This window comes from Falco punctatus (assembly GCF_963210335.1).
Source record: "Falco punctatus genome assembly, chromosome: 4".
Taxonomy (NCBI): domain Eukaryota; kingdom Metazoa; phylum Chordata; class Aves; order Falconiformes; family Falconidae; genus Falco; species Falco punctatus.
The window spans coordinates 1,592,184-1,613,532 of NC_137583.1; the positions used below are offsets into that span (position 1 = coordinate 1,592,184).

At 43.2% G+C, this 21,349-nt stretch overlaps 1 protein-coding gene across 9 annotated transcripts in view; it reads left to right on the forward strand.

Moving 5' to 3' along the window:
- IP6K1 (inositol hexakisphosphate kinase 1) overlaps positions 1 to 21,349 on the forward strand; it is a 39,338-nt gene that overhangs the window by 8,787 nt on the left and 9,202 nt on the right. For 6 of the 9 annotated variants that reach the window (XM_080387532.1, XM_080387523.1, XM_080387531.1 and 3 more), the window contains one exon: positions 20,992 to 21,337. The exons of 1 other annotated variant lie outside the window; for it this stretch is intronic. In XM_080387532.1, the coding sequence (XP_080243658.1) occupies positions 21,115 to 21,337 (223 nt within the window). In that variant the 5' untranslated portion in view covers positions 20,992 to 21,114. Of the gene's footprint in view, positions 1 to 10,297; positions 10,358 to 12,578; positions 12,702 to 20,991; positions 21,338 to 21,349 lie in introns of those variants that run through there. 2 more of the 9 variants (XM_080387526.1, XM_080387527.1) reach the window with 2 other exon arrangements.

The window sequence follows — 21,349 nt, forward strand, 5'->3', positions numbered from 1 at the left end:
CTTTGGCATCTAGGAGCTCCCTTATCCTTGAATATTTCTTTTTGCAAAGCCAAAGTTACATTGGATCCCTTGGGAGAGGGAGGCTCGCTAGAAGGCGGTACCAAAGGATAGCAGTGCTTGCTCCTGGTTGGATAAAATGATCTTGCAGAGATTTTTAGATGTTAAGTTTGTGGGTTTTTTTTCCCTTCAAAACGCATAGCATCTTGTCAAGCTTGGAGCTGTGACTAGCCACCCAATTCATGTATCTTTGGAGAAGATAGCCTCAGGTTCAGATTGCCTTTCATTTTCCCTCAAGTGGCTGGGGGTGTCTCTGTTAATTCTTTGCCCTTTACCTTCCAGAGCATCCTGCAAGCCACAAAACAATCCCGAGGTATTTTAACAGCTTTAAGATTTTCAGTATGAGTGATTGAGAGTCTTTGCAGATTATGCTGATCCCCAGAAGAGTAACAGGATAACAAAAGACCCAGACTAAAATCTCCTCCATGACCCTGAGTTGTGTCATGCATGTTTTGCCATATTGGATTTTTTTAGTATCACAAGGGATTAAGAGTATTCTTGTATGAAATTATCTTCAGAGTTACAGGTAGTCTCAAACAAAATCTGCTACCTTAGCTTTAAGGGTCATCAGATAATTTAGGTAAAATATATGATATATTAAGTACTAGCTTTAGTGCACTGCCTTTGTCTAAAATGTTTGTTATGACAGAATCTTGAAGTGATTTCCCATTCAAAACCTCTAAAACAAAATGTTGCACTTTATCCCTGTATTTTCCATAACACCATTTATTTTCTTGCAGCATCTGCATCGAGATTTTTTTTAATTATTTTTCCTAATGTGGAGCTCAGATTTTTTTCTTTCCTTCTCCTCTCTGTGTTTCTGTTTTTTAGTGGGTTGACCATACAAGAGAACGTACTGTATATGAGAATGTACGTTTGTTTGGTACTTTCTCATGATAAAAATCACAATGTAGTGTCAAGTCGGGAAGTTAGAGCTCATGTTTTCTTGCCTGTGACCCTTAAGAGTCACCTGCTTAGGAAAATTAAACTGATATCAAGTAGGGGGCATGGATTTGCAACGTGATTATGTGGCTTTAGCTCCCAGTGGACATGCTTATAAGGTCATTTCTGCTACAAATGCTTGGGACAGCTGCATTAATCAGTATGTTCATCCTTGCCTAGTGCAGCTCTCCCTTAATGTAGATACAGTTACAGTGATAAACCCCACGCTTTTAAAATAAAGGTTTTTTTTCTGGGGGTATCAAGAAGGTAGACAGCGACATGAGTGCTTTCTCTTGTCATTGTGGCTAGCACCCTTTCCTAGGAAAGAATTAGGTAGATAAGTAGGGCCCCAAGATAGTCTTTTCCAGCTGAATTAATTTTTTGATCAGCGGTGTAAAAATAGAAGGGGTTGCAGTGGGAGAGGGAGGGCATCCTCTATCAGCTGGTCTAATAAAAGATTTTACCTGTCTCTACAAACCTTGCTATATTTATTCTAGAATGGGTGCATCACAGGGCAACCTGCAGTTGCCTTTTCTCATACAATAAATTAAGCTGTGTGCTGAGCATTGATACAGTCTGGAGTAGTGTACATCTGACTGCCTTGGATTTCTCTGCCTGTCTGACCTTTTTCAGATGCTTAAGAAAGCCCCAAATTTTACTAAATATCAGCATCTCGAAACTATGTTAGCAGAAGAAACAGCTAGATAACAGCTGCTCCTTGTGCTTTTGGCACTAGAATTTGTTTACCACAGTGAAATGAATTTGTTTGGATAATCTTACTTTCATGCTCTCAAGTCTTTCTGTGGAATTGATGTGCTCCTGGATTGTCTTTTTCTGTTTCTGCCTTTTGAGTGTAAAAGTTGCTAAAGCATTTGGTTCTTCTGCCAGACAGCACCACATTGACTTGAAAGAGGTGCCCTAATTTGTGTCTGTATCAACAAACTCAATTCAATTGATGGACTAGGACACAAAATCTTAAAATCTTGAGAATTTAATTATCAGGTAGGACTAAGTTGAAATGGGGTTCAAGGGGATTATGGGGAAAAAAAAATCAAACTGCAGTCTCTTTGGAACAGTATAGAGATGGTTTACTTGAATATCCTGTGTTTCCTTTCTGAAATGCTGTTTTGCTGGTGGCTGAAGTACACCTGGACTGCATGGTTTGACCAAGATAATTGAAGCATTCAGTGGAAGCACCAGACCAGTAACCTATTCCTAGCCCTTTTCTTTCCACTTGGATGACCTCAGATCATGATTATCTAAAGAATCTATTAACCAAATCAACTGAGCACTTTCCTGACCTGTTAAACTTCAGTAGAGAGATGTAAGAATTGGCTGTATTTCTCCTGGCTTTAAATATTTTAACAGCGTTCAGACAAAAGCTGAGCTGTCCAGTAAAACCGCATGATGCCATATGGCGCCTGCCAAATGGAAGTGTTGTCAGCTTCGCCATGTAGAAAAAGACAAGGGTAGCTGATGCAAAATGTTTGTTCAGGTTTATCTTCACAGTAAGACAGAAAATTCTAATGCGTGTGCCCCTCCATTCGGTCTGAGACTCAGTTCTGACTGCTGAAATGCCCTGGTATATCTCTAGAGGCTTGTATATGTGAGATTAAAGTCCTCTTGGGTAGTGAAATTCCAGACTGTGTGAGGCTGTGAAGCTTACTGTTACTGCCTTGCTTTACATGGAGAGGGGTAGGTGGAGCTTATTCAGATAATGTATTGAAGTCAGAGTATTCATCTTTTTGTTCAAAGCTGCCATTTGTGTGACGCCTGCAGTTTTGGCAGAACTTCCTCAGGTCAGGATGCTGCTCTGATGTGGTCTAGTGGTGACAAGAGGCAGAGGTGGAACCCACGCCATGGCTAAGCATATGCTTGTTTTCTGGCCACAAGTGAGAAGATGGGCGTGCTGATGTTTGCTTGTTTGGATCTTGGGCTTGCTCTCTTTCTAACAATGGGAGTCATACTGAGTGGGCATTGCTACAGATTTCTTGAAGGCAGCGATTCTGTAGTCCTCATTTCCTTTAAGAGAGCAGATTTCTTGGATTCCTTTTATCTAACGCTGTTCATTTCTGTATAATTAATTTTCAGAGAACACAGCAAAAGGGCAATGTATAGATATGAGGAGGAGATGGATCAGAGTGGTGTCACAGCCCATAGTGTATTGTAGGAATTGTAAAGCTGCTTTACAGTGAGCTTGAAGCAAACCAAATTAAATACTGGTTTTGAAGGGCCTTAAGGGTGAGATTAGCTTGCTTGTGATGGTTCTTCATGGCAAATGTGCATTTGGCTTTGATGCGTAACTCAGACTTGATAGGTTTAAATCTAGATGTCCTAATTCCTAGGAAACAAAACATTTGTGCTGCTTCCTGAGTACTGGAGCCAGCTTCTGCTCCTTACCAGCTGACTTTGCAAAGGGAGGGGAGAGCACGAAACGTGTCATTGCTCACAATGTGCTCTTTGGATAGAGTTCCTGGATCTCTACTGCAGGGTCAGTCTCCTCAAAATGAGAAACACTTTTCTTCACGGATCCTAAATGACTGTTTAACAGTAGCTGTGCTCTGTTCCTTTGGAAGTTGTCACAGCTGGGAGTGGGGATGTGGGGTCTTTGCTTAGCTTTCCTCCTCAGTGGCCCACATGCAAAGCAGACAAAGGAAAAGTGAGTATCTCCTTTAAGTTTTCTAAGTAACAGAGTTGTGCAGGACTGCACTCTGGATGTGAAGAGGAAAGTGAAACTTTTTTTCAGTGCTGTGAGGTATGAAAATACATGGACAAACAGCATAATGTTTTCCTTGTTAGCAGAGGTAGGAAGAGACAGGTGGGAGAGTTTTTCTTCTTTGGCCCTTATGAGGTCTGTTTGGCTTTTGCATTTAAGATCTCAACATAAATGGGGTGGCAAGTCACTGCAAAGGCATTTTTTGCTTAAGTCAGGTTTGTCAGCAGCTTAATAGGACGTGGTTTCCTTAACTTGTGAAGAAGGTTTATGAGCAGTTAATGGATATCATGCAAGTTTTTCTGTAGTTGCTGTATTTTCTTTTGTTTGTTTATTTTATTTTGGGGAAGTAGTGGAGATATTGGTGTAAAGGAGTTTTTCTGTAGTTGCTGTATTTTCTTTTGTTTGTTTATTTTATTTTGGGGAAGTAGTGGAGATATTGGTATAAAGGACAGGGGGTCTGCATTGCATATCTGCATCATGACCTGAGAAATGAATTGTCTTAGTCATAACAGTTGAGCTGTAGTGAATTGTCAGGCTGTTTTTTGGCAGGCACAAGTTTGTCAGTGGCTTCAGTGTATGGGTAAGGAAAATCCACTTTGAGTCTGTCTCTGCTGCTGAAGGAGATGTACTTACCAATATCCATGTCTTTGCTGAAGGGACTCGTGCCTGAGGCAAAAGCTCTTTCTGGTTTTCTTTCAGTTGTTTGCCCAAGTAATCAATTTTATCATTGGAAATAGATATTGAAGTTTTCAGATCCACCTTGTTCCCAGAAGGGGGCAGGGGAGACTTGTGAGTTCTGGAGTCTGATAAAATGTACTTTTGTTTGCATGTGTTACACTTCCGTGCTAGCTTTCAGACACAGCAGGCACTGCCATTGCTTTGGCAGTGTGAGCGTGGCACAATGAGACGCCTGCTCAATGCCAGAAGCCTGCAGCAATGACCTCGGCTGCGAGCATTTTGAGTCCTTTGGCTCTCCTTTCTCTTGGGGAGTATTAGAACAGCTTTGAGTTTTCTCCTGCTGTTCCCCCATATCTGATGCACTGAGGTATTATGCATGTAAAAGCCATGAGAATATGGAGTTGTCATAAAGCATCTCTTTTTCTATACCTAGAGCAGTCTGACTAGTTGACATCTAAGTAAAAAATCTTAGTTCCTTATTCCATAGTCTAGATTTTTCTTAATTAAACCTGAAAAGAAGCTTCTCCGTTAAACTTCCTTAGGGATTTTCAGGAGAGCCTAGGTTTGTTCTTTACAGTGCTGATTTTCCTTTGCTAAATTCATTCAGCCTGGCTGACAGCAAGGAGGAGGCTTTTTTTGCCTGACGTTTTAGAAATGGGGTCATGCAACTCTCCAGCAGGTTGGTTTTACATCCTGCAAAGAGATATGCGGTTTCTTTGACAACTTGGAATACAGACAGAACAAACTCTGCTATGTTAGTCTGCATTTCTGTCTTTGAATTTTGGAAACAGCTGCTTTCCCTCAGGACAGTGCATATTACAACATCCCTGATAATTATTATGTAGCTTCTACCTCTATGTCAGCAGTAAAAGGGTAAACAAAGACTGCTGAATGAGGTGGCGGAATGAGTGATGGTTGGCACAGATATGCTTGAGGTATTTGGTGCTTTTTATACCTAAGTCTTCAGCAGCAAGGTCTCCTGGGCTTGTGTGTTCAGAGGCAGCGTTCAAAGAGGAAACAGCAGTCAGAAGCAAATTAAAGCAGTGAGGGATTACGTGAGAGAATTTGAGCCATATGAGTCTATGGGGCTTGTGCCCAGAGGTGCTGAGCTGGCTGTGTGATAGTAATGCCAGTCTTGGTCATCTTTGAAAAGTCAAGGAGGTGCTGGGATTGTCTCTGATCACTTGACAAAGGCAAACGTTGCACTTGTCTTCAAAATAGACCCAAAAGATAATCCAGGGACCTACAGGCTGGTGAGCCTCGCTTCAGTCCTGGGGACAGTCATGAGTCAGGTCCTTTTGGTGCCCCCTTTCTGGGCACGTGAAGGAACCTGCCTGGGAACAGTCAGTATGGATTTACCAAAGGTAAGTTATGTCTGACCCACCTCATTGTCTTCTGTGATTAAAATAATCAGATTTGTGGATGAGGAAGAGCACTAGAGGCCATTTAGGTTAAATTTACTGAATGTTTTGATGCTGTCTCCCACAGTGTTCTTGTATGCAAGTTGGGACGTTACAGTCTGGATGGGTGGAGTATGAATTCAAGCACATAGGGGAATTCTTAAGAGTAAATGGAGTCAGGGGGAGATGAACTGGTGATTCATAGAGCTCTTTTCACACAGCAGGACAATAGCTTCTGAAAGTAGGCTTTTAATCGGTCTTTTTTTTCTTTTTTTTTTTTTTTCTTCCCTCCTGAATGTCGTTCTTTGACACAATGTGATAAGAACGGATGGAAGACGGTATTTTAAGAGGTTGTCTGGGTGAAATTCATCAGTCTTGCTTATTATCGGTGTAGAAGATTAATCTGTCTTTTTTTTTTCTTTGGGGGGGGGGGGGGGGGGATGGGGTGCAGGGCTGAGCGACAGGAATGTTCTTAAAGATTACCTTGTTTTGTTTTTCACTCAGTCATATGTGTATATGTGATAGCCACTGAACTATAGTTAAGTACAATACATGGCAGTTGTGGAGATCTCTGTCATACCTGACCTGAACTGCCATGGAGCGTGCATGTGGAATGCTGAGAGGTTGTTTTGAAAAGAAGAAAAGCAGTTGTTCAAAACTTTCCTTTTCAGCAGGTTACAGCCTCTTTGGGTTTGACCCACTTCCTAGAATAAAAGGTGAGCTGGAGGTTTTCTGTCAGTCCAGATCTTCTGTGTACTTTGATTTCTCTTCAGTGTTCCTAAAATACTAGGGAGCATCTGATAATCTTTGGGATTACCAATCTGGAAATAATACTGTTTCATTAGAGCTGGACAGGCTCACATATAACTGCTTCTGCCCAAGGGGCTGTAGTTGCAAAATTCAGTATATGATGCTTGCTTTGGGATTTTTTTTTTCATTTCCATTATTGCTGTGACTGCCCTGCTGCAGCCAGTGGTAGGCTTTGGCATTAAGAATTCATCTTAAGATATCTAGTGTGGTAGTGTGCTAAATGAAGGTGCCAGTTACAAGCAAAGAGGTTAATGGTCTTACATAATGTTTGTCTTGAGGTTTTTGTCACTGCAGAATTAAAAATAGCAATTAGAAGTTCTGTTTCGTCCTAGTTGTGGATTTTTCTGTGGAAATCAATTACTGCAGCAACTGACTTTTTTTATCGAAGCTGTTTTTCCTGTTTTAAAAGCATCATAATTCAAAAGTTGAGAACTGATACTAAAAATCAAAGTTCACTGCAAGCTGCTTATATTTGTCTTTCAGTTAGTGGTCTCCTGGAAAGCTGTAGATCATTCTTATTTTATCAAAACTACTTAAGGAATGTAATTTGAGTTCCTCTGCATTTACAGCTTTTGTAATAGTTCTTCATGGGTTTAGCTCCTTGTGGCTTCTGTGCTTCTGTGGTTAACCCTGTAGCTTCTCTGTGCAGTTATTAGTTAAAACTCTTTAACTTTTGGCTTCGCTTAGCTATTGCACTGTGTAGTCTGAAACAGCCAAGGCCGTGGAATATTAATTACACATGCATCTGAGATCTATCTTAACGACATTTTTTTTTCTTCTGAGAAAATTTTGCCACTTGTCCCAAATTGGAGCTGACTGTACCCATTGGGATTATCTTGCATATGTGTTAATCTCATCCTAAATCTCCATTCACAGAGATTGTGCCTCCTTGATGACGGTGTGTTCCTACCTGTTAAGGTTTCTCTTCATGTCTAGTCTTCAGTTTTTGTAACTGTGGAATTCATAATGCATTTAAACTGTGATTACTTTGTGAAAGGAAAACCCGCATCTGTTCACCTGCATGGCAGCGTAGGTTACTTTACATCTGTGTGCTATTAAGTGGTGAGGGGAATGATTCCTGATTGTTTTTGTCTAGGGATCATTCAGGACTTGCTTCCTAGACCCCATTCAGAAGTGTCCAAATGGTGTCTTGTTGGAAGATTTTGCACCCCAAAAGAATGGGTTTAATACTGTTTTCAAATTCTTGGTTCCTTGTGTCTGTGAAAGGCAAAAAAGATTTACGTAATTTAATTTGTTGCAGTCTACTCCTTGGCTTTCCTTTTGAGGTGCCAGTGTGTTCTTGCAGTGCACTGCTGCTCCTCACTTCGTGAAAACACACCTGGGCTTAGCGCTTGCTGAGACTCTGGTTTAATACTTGCTGTGGAGCTGTGAACCGCATTCGCTAGACTTGCCCTGATTTTTTTAGCTTGTGGAGGTCTTAGTTTTCAGTTGTTCCATGGTTAAAAGTCTACTTCCAAGGGTAGTCGGTAGCCTGCGTGTGCAAATAAGCTGAACTGGTATTTGAGCAGGGAAGCCCTAAGCAGACCTGCAGCTGGGCATGTGGCAGCCACAAAGCAGAGTCCCAACCGTACACCACTGCCTTGCCCTGTTTGCATTAGAGGTTCCATTTAAAGTCCTCATCTTTGAGCAGTGACCTTATAAATTCTTCTAATATCTCTCTGCTGATAGGAATGAAGAGACAAGACATAGTGTTAATGTGTAATATTGGTGAGCCAGTAGCTGAGTAGAGGTCTCCCAAGGGTAGGATTCATAATCCTCTTAAGGGAGTCAAAGAGGCTTTAGGAGGTCACCTTTTGTGGGGTGAGAAGCAATCCCTGTGCGAAGCTCTGCCTCTTTGTGATCAACTTCTCTCCCTTTTTCATATTTCATCTCACAGCAGTGGAAAATAGGTCTAGTTGAATCGTGCAGGAGTCTTGACCTCTGTAAAACTCCTGCTGCCTCAGGTTTGCACAAGCAGAGACTACCTGCCAGAAGACAGCTGTGTGTATATGGGTTGATAATCTTATGTGACGGCATTATGAAGTCTTACTGTATACAGATGCTAGTCTATTACTCCTGAGACACTTAAAGCATGCTTTGATCTAAATGAGACCACGTGCTTCTGCATAGCGCTCAGCAGCTTCACCACAGTTTTACCCTTGCCTTTTGTCACATTGTATTTCACTTGTATTGGGGAGTTGTGAGAAATTCGGGTGTCTAAATGCATCCTAAATGATGGCTTCATTGAATTTTCTTCATGTTTTAAAATTTTCATGTGCGTATTTGATATTTAAAGAGATGTACTTCCAATGTTAGCGACTGTCAGCTTCTTATGATTTTTGCAAGAAACTTCTTGCTTCTGATTTTTGATAGTCTAGGAACAGACATGTGGCATTTGCTCATGAACATACTGTTATCTTTAAAAAGACCTACATTTTTTTTGCAAGATTGTCCAAATACAGTAGTGCTAGAAACTCGTTGCTTACTTCAGAGGCAGCTGTAGCTTTAACTGAGTTTTGCAGAGGTGCATTGTGTATGGAAGTAGCCCAGACTGTTCTTTGTGTGCTGTCTTCCAAGTGGCAGCAAGATGACATCTTGCTACATCTCTGAGGCAAAACTAGGTCTTCCAGGAATCCCCTATTTGATTAATGCTGTGTCCAGAGTTAGGTGTTACAATCAGTGACAAGAGCTAGCTAGAACAGATGTTGATCGTGAAGAAATGGGTGCCAGGCTGAAGTTGTGAAACATACCTTATTCATAAAGTGAAATTCTTCTGAGAAGACTCTATAATGTCACTAACATGAAGGTATTGCAGTGCACAGTGTTCGGTCCCTGGCAGATGAGGGGTAGGTACGTACGTGTGGCTTTCAGAGCTCTTGATGGCATGAGACCCCTTTCGTGGTAAACCGGGGACAAATTACTAGTTCTGGCTTTGTCTCACCTTTAGTGCCATTACAGCATATCTCCTGAGGCTTTCACCTTTCTGAGTACGACAGCACACAGGGAGCTCTGATATACTGATTGACAGCTACTCTGGGTAGTACCTGCATTGCAGGTGTGTGCATTACTGCTGAAACTTGTTTGATTATGGAGCACTTCACAGCAACTGTTGCAGTGGTTTCCTACCTGAAACCCTTTAGGTGGATCAGCCCTTGCTTCCCAAAAGTCTTGGTTGTACAGGAGCAGTCAGCTTTCTGAAGTGACTTTTTAAATAGTTTAATCAAGTAAAGAGAGCCTTGGACATAACCCAGGCAGCAGTTTCTAAGAATTCTTTGTTGTTCATGAATCAGTGTTGTTTGTATAATGTTGTTGTCACTGTTCCTCCTGGCTTTGCTCCCCAGTACTGCTTGCACGTGGCTGCTGCTGTTTGTCATGCCCTAGTTAATCACAACAGGCTATTTCTCACTTCCCCCTTATGTATTTTTAGTAGCTCTTTTGCTCTGAAAATAATGTTGGTAAAAAATAAATTAAATATCAATGGTGTGTTTGGAAAATCACAACATGGAGAATTTGATTTTTTTTAATGAACAATTTAAATCTTTTCTACAAAAGTGCTTTCATATCAATATTACATAGTCCTGTTGTGATATTTCCTTTCTTAAGACTGCAGCTTTGCAGTTGCTTTAAGTTGAACTTTAGCATTTCCTTTCCTTACCTTTAGTCACAGGTTCTCACTTTCTTCTTTTGATTCTAGGGGGATTGTTGAACCTCATGATCAGGTCTGTGAAGGACCTGATCCAGCTAAAAACTAAAGGTATTTTATTTTGTATATTGCTATTTTAGTTTCCCCACCAGATCAGGTACTTAATCCAGCTGTCTCCAAGAGCGCTGATGCTGGAGTAAAGATGATGTCAGGAAAGAAGTGAAAAAGCTGAACGATCTTTCTGCTGGGAGTAGCAACTCATGTCTTTTTAAAGTCAGGGTGAGACTGTTCTCTGAGCCCATGGTTGCAGGACAGTTGAAGTTGAATGAAACTGGCACTGCTTCTCTTCTGCCTGCCCTTTCCCTGCTAGATGATTCTCCCCTTTACTTTTGTTGGGCACTGGCACTAAACCAGTTCAGGAAGCTACATTGGCGAAAACAACTGCCCCTCCCCTTCCCAAGTGAACTTTTTTGCTGGGCTAGTTTCTGAGCAAGATCAGGTGAGTGCCAGTGCTGACTCAGGAGAGGGGCGGGTTTGAAGAGTGCTGACTTGGATTTATTTAAGCTGTCATGAAGCTATACTCTGAGATATGTGTTAAGGAACAAAGGGTAAGATGTGCCAAATAACAATTTTGTTGGTTTTCTGGTTCCTCATGGATTGATGTGACATCTACAAAACAAGACTGCTGAACAGCTTGGAGACTCTGATTCTTGCCTTCTAGAGCAGACACAACAGAAACTGTAGAAATCTCGTTTCCTGAAGCCGTTTCTTTAAACGTGTCTCCTGTCTTGTTCTAGAAGTCAAATCTTAATGGTTATTCAATCTTTTGTGCCTTGTTTTCAATGAGAAGGCCTTACATAATGGTGTGTGTCTGATGTGGATACCTGTTACCAGCTGAAAGCAGAGAACTGAGAACCAAGTACTTTCCAGTAGGTTGCCAGGCAGCCATCAAATAGGAAGGATTTTCAGTTGGTTTCGTTTCAAACAGTATTTGAGCTGGTAATTTGGGAAAAGAGCCTTCAGTCTGTTTCTCTCATGGTTGTTTTTAAAGCGTGCTAAGCATGTCTTCATTGCATAGTGCTTATTTTGGTTTTCCATCTTTCTTTTTGTATTTCCATGTTAAAAATCAAAATTCAGCTGCAATTGAAGAGTTGCCAAAACTGGAGGTAGACTTCCTACTCTTTGAATGCCGCAGTCTTCAAATCAGTGTGAATCTGGACATCACGTAGGCTTGAGTTTTTTTGAATGGAAGATGACCAAGGTAGTTAATGGTTACAGGATTTCTAGGAGAATCTTGCTTCAGAACTTGGCCCAAAGCTGTTAATTTGCATTAGTGACTGTTAGTCATGTTTTTATATTTATTTCAGCCTGCAGACTGCAAAAATGACATAGAATCTAGGACAAGCAACAGCTTAAGGGAGCTCAGTAGCCATGCCTTCCTTACTTGTAGGGTACGCATCAGTGTGACCTCATTTTGTCTCACTAAAGAGACCCTCCATGTGGTTGTAAGCTGCAGCAATAAAGTACCTTACATGTTCAGTTTAGTAAATAATCCTGTTCTACAGCAGCCATGAAATAAGAGGTGATCTGGGAATGCAAACATTGGCTTTAGGCAGGAGGATAACCATCAGCAATTCAGCCACCTTGCGCTGATACAACTGTTTGTACAGCTGCACAATAGATTGGGGATCTGACCTGGGTTGAAAAGTAATCCTTAAAAAAACCAAAACAAAGTGCTGGTTTATTTTTAACTACAATCGCTTCCCTAATTTGATTCATGATGAAGCTGCAAACAGTTGTACCAGTGCAGCAAAATTGAGTGGGAGGGTGCTGCTCATACTGGTGCAGCTGTCAAAGGATTGCCTGTGTAACCATGGTCTGAAGAAATAACTGAAGGAGGGATTAGAACCTGATGTAGCTTGATCAGTGTCAAAACTAATCTGAATATAATAAAGTTTGTTGTTTTGGTTTTTTAAAGCCAAGCAATTGGATGGAGTTTTTTTCATTGTGGGGATCACTTTAAAGAGCAACCAAGACAAGCAGTTGTCTCCTCCACAAAATCTGCCCTGTTTTACCAAGTTAGAGAGAACATGGTAGATGAATAAACATGCTTTTTTTCCGATTGTGCAGAACAGGCTTTTGATGTATGGGTTTTGACTGTCATTTCCCTATGAGAGCTGGAGACCTAGCTGTTTGCCTAGGTTTTCTTCCTTAATTCAGTGTTTTTACACATTCTGAAAGCAGAAGAAAATAATGAAGTGCAGGTAGATGAAACTTTTTTGCTTGACTTCTAATTTTAAATAAATTTTATATTTTGTTTTTCTGGGCAGGTCTTCTTTTTTGTCTTTTGTTTTTTCCTTATCTTCTGAGGATTCTTTATGAGATGGCGGAGGGTAAAGAGCCAGAAAACACTCCTTTATCTTCTTTGGCAGCCGACGTATGGTCTGAAAGTGGGGTATGTGTGTGCCCTTGCTCTTGAGTTGGGGGATTTAGCTGCTTTTCCTATTGCAGAATCCTCACTTTGGCCGCTTTGCTTTCTGTGTAGCAGCTGTAAGATGCAGCATGTTGACTGTTCCTTTCGGTTCCTGTCAACCACCCGCTCAAGCCTTCAAACTGGTTTTATTGCTGCACAGGTACTTCCCTTTTCTGGAGTTTTGGTGCTTTTGCTGGAGGTTTCCTCTTGTTCTTATGCAAGCTGGGAGGATCTTGTCCCTTTTTCCCACCAGCCTTCCAGGTATTTGTACTGGCTAGGAACCTGAGGGACACAAGCTTAAGGTGCACAGCTGCTTCTACTTGTCAAGTCTGTGTGGAGGTGGGAGTGGGAGCTCAAGCTCTAAAGGTGCTTGCACACCTTTGTGTGATGACAGCATCTTTCCAGCTTGGAGGCCAGCAATTACTCTGTAGGTCATTGGGCCAAACTGACTTCCTTGGCTCTGGCTGTGACACCACCCAAGGACTTCTGGGTCATTTTTAACCAGGGGAAGGTAAGAACTTAATTTGGCAGGCACCAATTGTTCAGTTCATCCCTGTTGTTGCACAAACTGTGAGACTGCCACTCACTCACCTGATCGTGGTGGATTCTCAGCTGTGTGGTAGGGCTGCCCCCCCCCCCCCCCCCCCCCCCCAGCACTGAGCAGTCCTCTCCAGTGCCATCCATCCAGTTAAGCTCTGTGCCTGTTACCACAAAATGACATGTTCCTTTTCTCTGCCAGCAGTGGCTTGCTGTGTGGTGTGTTTGTCCTCTGGTTCAGCACAAGCATCACAGCGCTGACTCATGCTCTTAGTGTCAGCATGGTGCATTTACCTGCTCATCTGTCCCACCTTCTGATGCTGTTGAGGTTGTAGAATTTGGTACCCACAGCCAACATGAAAGCGCAGTGTTTCTGAATGTGCTCCTCCGTATGCTGAACTCAGCATAGTTGTTCCATCCTCCTCCTATGGGGAGGCATTTGGATGGAGTTACCTGGATGATCGTGTAGTCCTTCAGGACTTTCTTGGGGACGTGGCTTGCTTATTTAAGCCTCACTGTTGGGGAAGTCTGTTACTGAAGAGCAGGTATGCTTTATTACCAGCATTAATGAAAACTTTAAACATAGGATTTTTGAGGCAGGTGGAATTGTTCCCTCTGTTTATTCAGTCTGTAAGTTGAGTTACAAATTCTTTCCAAGTTAGTCTTTAAGCCAAACCTCTTCAATGGGATTGATGTGAATTTTTTTTTCCCTTTATCTACCTGTTATGACGTAAGGACTACAATTATCTATCAGTGAGCCTGTTGATGAGTTTTCTGAGCCCCTTCACTAGTGTGAGTTTAGTAGGGGCTGTAGCGATAGGACAAGGGGTAATGGTTTTAAGCTAAAAGAGGGTAGATTTAGATGAGCTATTAGGAAGAAATTCTTTACTGTGAGGGTGGCAAGACATTGGAGCATATTGCCCAGAGAAGCTATGGATGCCCTGTCCCTGGAAGTGCTTGAGGCCAGGCTGGATGGGGCTTGGAGCAACCTGGTCTAGTGGGAGGTGTCCCTGCCCATAGCAGGGAGCTTGGAACTAGGTGATCTTTAAGGCCCCTTCCAACCCAAACCATTCTATCTTTCTATGAAATGTATTTTCTTGGTGGGTTAGATTGATTCCTTATGGTTTGTGACTGTTGAAAGTAACTTCCTTTCTTAACTGTCTCTTAACTGTTGGATCTGAGAGTTGTGCTGAATGGCAGCATTTGCACTGGAATAGTTTTTAAAAATAACCTGTATCCAGCAGAGACTTTTTTCCCTCTTTGTAAACGAGATGAAGAGAAGCCAGAAATCAGCTCACAGAAAGCTGAGCAATGAGGCCTCACAAGCACTGATCTTCCTTTAAGCTCTTCTCTAGAAAGAATGTGTCATATTCTCATCTCTCCTTTAAAATGCAAAGCTAATATTGGATGACCCTGCTCTCCTAGGCACAAACTTGGAAGAAAATCTTCTGGGCTGGTACTGATAAAGCAACCTTTTGTTAATGTATGGATTCGATTGGTTCTTGCTGCTATGGAAACTCTCAGGCTTCAACTGGAGCCAGTGCTTCTGAACAGAGAAGGAAGGTGCCCTTTACTATGGAGACAGGGTATCTTTGTGGCGAGGTGCAGCAGCAGGATTCAGCAGCTCAGCTCCCTCTCACCTCCCTGCCTACTGGAGAGGAGAGTGGCGAAGACTGGACCAGGACTGAACTTTCTTCCAGCCTCCCCTTTGCAGTGACACTGATAGCAGTGACAAGGACTGGCAGGTCCCCCGGCAGCCTGTGCCCTCCTGCCAATGGGCTGCATTTCTCCAGTGAAGAAGGGGGAGGAGACCAGAGGAAAGAGCAGCAGGCAAACTAAATTGGCTTATATCATCTGTTATGTGCGGTCCCTTCCTGCTCTCCAGCCTGATGTTATCGCAGAAGTGCCAGCTTTTCCAGCATCAGGCTGAACAGGAATAAAAGCTGAAAGGGCCATCCAAGCCCTGGCTTTGGTTACTGTCACTTGCAGACAGCTGCATGACAGATGATCACAAAGTGTTGCAGAGCACCTGCTCCATATGTTGCTAAACCTGACAGACATTCCCTGTGCACTGTTTTGTGCTAAGGCTTGACTTTTTTTTTTTAAAAAAAAAAACACCCGAAGAAAGGGGAGAAGCTACTCCTGTAGCATGCCGGTGTGAGAAGACAGGTACTGTCTGTGGCCTGGGTCTAGATTCCTACCCAGGACTTAAAGTAATTTGTCCCCTTTTGAAAACGTGCGGTGCTTTATGTATAGGTGACAGCAGAAGGGCCTTTGTAATTACTGCTAATCTGGCCTCTTAAGAAAAGAGCTGCCTTTAACCCCAGATCTAGGCACTGGTTTTAACAAGTGGTTTAGGCATTCCAGCCTAGTTAAAATTGCATAGCTCAGCCTGTCTTCAGAAAGTGCTGAAAAGGCTTGGCTTCCGCTCCTTTCTTGGGAAGAGAAGAGGAGAAAATTCTTGGTCTTGCAGGCTGCTGGCAGAAGAGCTGAAGCCTTGCGATGAGTTGATAGAAGTATGGCACAAGGAGTCTTCCTTCAAATCTCTGGGAGACAGAAACATAGGATATGCCTAAAATTAAGCTTGTAGTACAAGTCCGTATTTTCAGGTGGTCCTTTCTGAGTTCAGTCAAGCTCTATCTTAAAGTAAGTTAGGCTCTTTCCTTGTACATGCTTTGGCAGTTGGTGTATTTGTGCCCTGTTGTTGAGGCAGAAGTACTGGTGAAGGAGGTGTGCTTTTATTCAGCTCCTGGCATAGGGTGGAGCACACCTATTAGTGGCTATTGTCCTCTGTGGCCTTCTTTATTGCAGTTCCTCCACCAGCCTCACTGTGGGCATTCTTCTCAGCTGGCATTCTTCAGCTTTTTGTAAGACCCGTGTTACGCTTTTGATGCGTGCATGTGGATCTTATACCACTATCTGGCCTTGATCTGAAGAGCCACACTTGCCTTGGTGAGGGCGGTGTGTCCAAAAAGGACTGTATTTGGTAACAGTTCAAGCGTTGGACAAGATGCAGGAGAAGGCTCAGGATTCAAAGCTGTGTGCTCAGGCAGGCTGGGAAGGTTTGTGGCTTCCTGGATACCATGCTGGCCAAATGTTTCTGGTTACATCCTAAATGTTGCCACAGGTTCTTGGAGAGTTGTGTTCTCTGCCCAGGTCCCAGGGGTCATCTCCATTTTTTGCTGACTAGACAGGCATGTCTCAGGCATTTGGGTCAGCTTTTGTGCTGACGGGCTGAAGGTGGGTCACCCAATCCAGCATGGCTAGAAAAGACCATGCTTTTCAGCATGGATGGTAGCTGCTGCTTCTCTTTGCTAACAAGTCGAACTCACAAGTAGTCGTCACCAGGTACCCATTGGCCAAATGCTATAGTCCTCTTGCCTGTTATACTGGTATTTTGTATTCTTTTGCTTTGTTTTTGACTACTTTGAGGTTTTTAAGGGAAAGTCCAACTTCTGTCAGCGTGACCTTGAGGTCAGTGTTTATCCCTCACCTATGGCCCAGATCCAGAATTGTCAGTGGCCATCTGCCTTAGTCTTCAGCACTGTAGGTCCTGAGGGCTGGCCACGGTCCTGGGAGCCACAGCAAGGCAGTGCTGGAAAGATGGACCTGCAAGCTGCTTGCAGTGTAGGCATGAGTCAACAGTGCTTAATGCAGTCAGTTTTCTCGCAGTGTAATATGTCAGTTTAAAATGTTTGTTCTCCTTGATATTTTGGAAGACGGCTTTACTAGTGAGTCATGAAGCACTGCCAGTGTTCCCGTACAAGAACACTTACAAAGAGTGGGAACATCAGCATTGTGGTGCTGTCTGCAGTAGTTCTTACGCCCATTGCAGTGCAGCTTTCTGCCCCCACCTCTCAAGTGTGTGGTGATCTCTGAGGCTAGTTTCCCTTCACCTTAAGTTACACCATGGAAGAGGACACCCCTGCTCTTCCCACACCCTTCTTCACAGTGCCACCTGAGGCTGTCAGCACAGGAGCTGGCATCTCCTTGGTTCTGGTGGTGGTCTGGTGAAGACACTGGTGGCCTTCAGTCAGGGCTCAGTAACATTTAAGAAGTCCTCTGGCTGGGTCTTCAAGAGCACAGCACAGTTTGTTTCTGTGGAGAGGTATGTTTCCTGCTGGAGGGTAATGTTGGCATTAAGGGCAGGGTTTACTCCACTTAATGGTTAGGAAGAGCAGAGTTACCTTCCTGACTTCTGGTTATAGATACTTTGTGTGTTACAACAGGAAAATAGAGCTTACTGCTCTTTGTGCCCATCCTGCTAAAAGGCGTTTGAGCAGGGAGGTATGCAGTTCAGATTCAGGGTAGGTACGCTGACAGACAGGCATCTAAACTCAAATACTGTAGAACAAATTATCTTCAAGAGATTTTTGGGGTTTTTGTACAAGATTTTTTGTTTTTTTACTGGGGAAGATAATGGAATGTGGGATCTGGTATGTCCTTTTGTAGTCACCAATAACTCCGCTCCTGAACCTTACCCCCCACCTCTCACGAGTCTGAATTGATGGGTAATCTGTCTTGCCAACTATAGATCAGTTTTGGAAGGGGGATGCTAAACTGGCCTGCATGTTTTGCTGCTGTTTGAGCTATAGTGGTGGTGTTGGAGGACAGCAAAGCATCTGCTTGGATGAACTGGTCTCCCTCAAGCTGTTGTGTGGATTGTGTGCTGCGTTTTACAGTGTAATTGGAAGGCCTCCGAATTTTGTAAGCCAGCTAAAATAGTTGAACCTGTGCCTCTGTTTAGCAGAGGAAGGATGACTAATATTTAGGCCTTCAGATAGTTTCTGCTTTATATTTGTTTGAAACTACTGGTATTTTTCTGTCTTTCTTTGTGGATAGTGTCCATGTTTAGTGATAGCCCTTTACTTTGAGTTAGTCTGATGAAAAACACTAAGCTGTGTCTTGAGCTATAGTGTCTGGGTTTCAAGCCCTGTAGATAGATAGCTTCCTCTTTAAAAATGTCTCTGAAATGCTACTTGCTATAAAGTATTTTTTCTCACATTCACTTGTAGGTGAGAAAATACCGGCTATATATGTTTTCTTCAGCGGTTGTGGAGGAATATATGGAGCAGTCGTAACTGGGTTTGGAGACTCTCCTCACCTGGTGCCTGGCTCCTTCTCTGCATCACAGCCACAGAATGGGTTTTTGTGTGTCTGTCACTCCCTCCCAGGTGTGCCTGCGCATCTGAAACGAGTCATGCTGCGTTTTCTTGGGGGCAGTGAAGTACTTGGCAGTGAGCCTGGGGTCTTCTTGATGGCTACAGCCTGTTTTTATTGCCACTTTCCCAGGAGCCCTTGGACAAGGGCAGTCATCTCATTGATATCTCTAGGCCATGCAGTGGAGAAGGTCTGAGGGACTCTGCAGAGCTGGTGGCTGATATCCTCAGAATTTAGGTGGCATATGCTTCGTTGTTGCTTATCTTTAGGAAAGAAGGCTGCTGAAAGTAGGCAGGGGGTTAAAAGAATCTTGCTCTGGTGGCCAAAGTCTGCTTGTAGCCCATAGGTGAGGCACTCCTAAATTCAAGAGCAGTCTGTGTGGGCACAGTCTTGTGTGGACATGTGTGTCTACCTAGGTGTTCGTGATCTCCATCTGAAGCTAATGAAGGTGTCTGAAACTAATGAGTTTGCTTAGATAATTGCGCTTCTCTAAAGTGTGGATAATAGCACTGCCTCCTGTCACTGGCAAAACTGGGACCCCGAGACATTTTGTGATTGGCTTTCCGTGAAAACCGGGACTGGTACCAGACCTGAGCATCACATGCACATCTCCTGAGTATGGCAACTACTGTTATCACACAGATGAATCTCTTATTTCTCTTATCCCGTGAAGTTTAAACTACAGGAAGGTGTGAAATTAAACTTGTCCCCTATGTTGTTTGGAATAACTGAAAACTCTGCTTTAGTCATTGGCAAAATAAAGGGAAACCAAATCAAAGACAAAGCTGTGTCAGCAAGGGGAGACTTAACTCTGTAAAGCACTGATCTGTTGCAGATGCTGGCACCTTGCTTGTTATCACATACTAACTACCATTAAATCAAACTAAAACATAAATGGTACAAGCAAGCCTCTGCTGCTGAAATTTCTTCTTGTTGATAAGCAAATGAGAGGGAGGAGAGAAATCCACAGCATGTTTTTGTCTGTGATACAATTTAGGCTCTGAGTTTAGTGGATGGACTTTGAATGATACTTGAGGAGACTTTATGTGTTGCTACAGTTGGGGTTGTTGGGGTGGTTCTTCCACCCCCCACCCCATTTCCTGCCCCCACCTTAAAAGCCAGCTGAATATTCACATTGTTCCCCTTACACTGAATGTAGTTGTGGTCATGTAACCACAAAAGGAAATGTTTTCCATTGGATCAGTGAGATGATTCAACTCAAATGTACGTACACTCGTACTATCCCAAAATCCAGTGCGAGGGAGTGAGCAGGAACGTGCAGATGAGGAGAGAGAAGCATTGTCCTGTTGTGGGGAGCTTTTGAGTTACGTTGGGTTAAACGTTATAGAGTATCGCCCCTCCTGAATCGCTTGAGCTGCATCTCTCCCATGATTGAATTGGAGGGGAGGGAGAAGAGCCCATCTTCATCCAGAACATCCCCCTGCCTGGCGGTGTTGTGTAGCTGTGGAGACATCCCGTGGCCAGATGGGGAACAGCCTGAGCTGTGTCCCTTGTCCAGGCCTCCAAGATCCCTTAGTTCTTAAATCATCATTGCCCTCGGCTGTGGCTGTACTAAGAAACTGGAAATTTGATGAATTCAGAAACTCTAGTCACCGTAAGGTTCTTGTACCAAAGACTTTGGATAACTCATCGTTGTGAGGAAATGCTGTTGTGCTTTCTACAGCAGCCTCCGGAGTATGATCTAAGCTGGAAAGGACAAATTATCTGGAGAGAATTTGGACAGCGTTAGTTTTCCGTTATACTGTGGCTGTGCTGGGCACTGAAAACACTGAAAGAGCATCTGTGTTCTCTAAAGCACTTCTAATCTCATCTGGATTTGGCCATCTCTCTTGCCTACCTCTAGAGACTGGGGACTGTAGTGCATGTAGGTTCTGTGAAAGCATCAGGAAATAGTTATTGTCCCAAAGGGCTTAGACTAATAAAGGAGAGAATCCCAAGTGGAATCCATTCAGTTACAGCATATGCACAGTGACAGAATGATTGTTTTATTACATAAGAGACTCTTGGAATAGCTTGTAGAGAAGCGAGTCAGTAAAGGAGTAAACGGTGTTAAGAGTAGGAGGTGAACAAGAATTATTTAGTCTTTTAGATGTTAAAAATGCAGAGGCACAGAGGTGGAATTCAGATTCTTGAAATGTTTGTTCTGCCTGTGTCAGTCACCATTACTGATAGGCAGGTGTGGACTTGGTTTTAATTGTGCTGTAGCTCAGGGTTTGTGCTCCGTTATCATGTTGCCTTACTGATAAAATGAACTAAAGGAAGCAAATTAAATGTTTTCAAGATGGGAGGCTGAAAATACTCTTTATCTCCTCCTTTCCCTCTTTCCTGTCATCACTATTGGAGAAGCTCTAGATGAGGCTGCCTCTGAAATTAGTGTATGTTTACCTGTAGGATTAAAGAGGTAATGAGTAGCATTCTGGAACAAGGGGGATGTAAACAAGAGAACAGAAGAGGAACAATTATGGATATAAATAAATACCAAAAACTTTTCCGAGCCAGCGGGCAGTGAATGCAAGTGGTCCTCTGTTCACAGAAATCTCCTTTGCTTTTTCAGATTACTGTGAGGAAGTAGATTGCCAGGATTTCCCCCCTGTGGCTGCCTGACTGCTGCTGAGCTACCCCTCCCAGCCCATGTGGCTCTCCCCATGCCCTAAGAGTGCAACTGGTGCCCAACGCAATGTGTGTTTGTCAAACCATGGAAGTGGGCAAGTATGGCAAGAATGCCACTCGATCCGGAGACCGGGGGGTCCTGCTGGAGCCTTTCATTCACCAGGTGGGCGGCCACAGCAGCATGATGCGCTATGACGACCACACTGTCTGCAAGCCCCTCATTACCAGAGAACAGCGCTTCTATGAATCTCTGCCCCCAGAAATGAAGGAGTTCACACCTGAGTACAAAGGTGAGGCCTGGT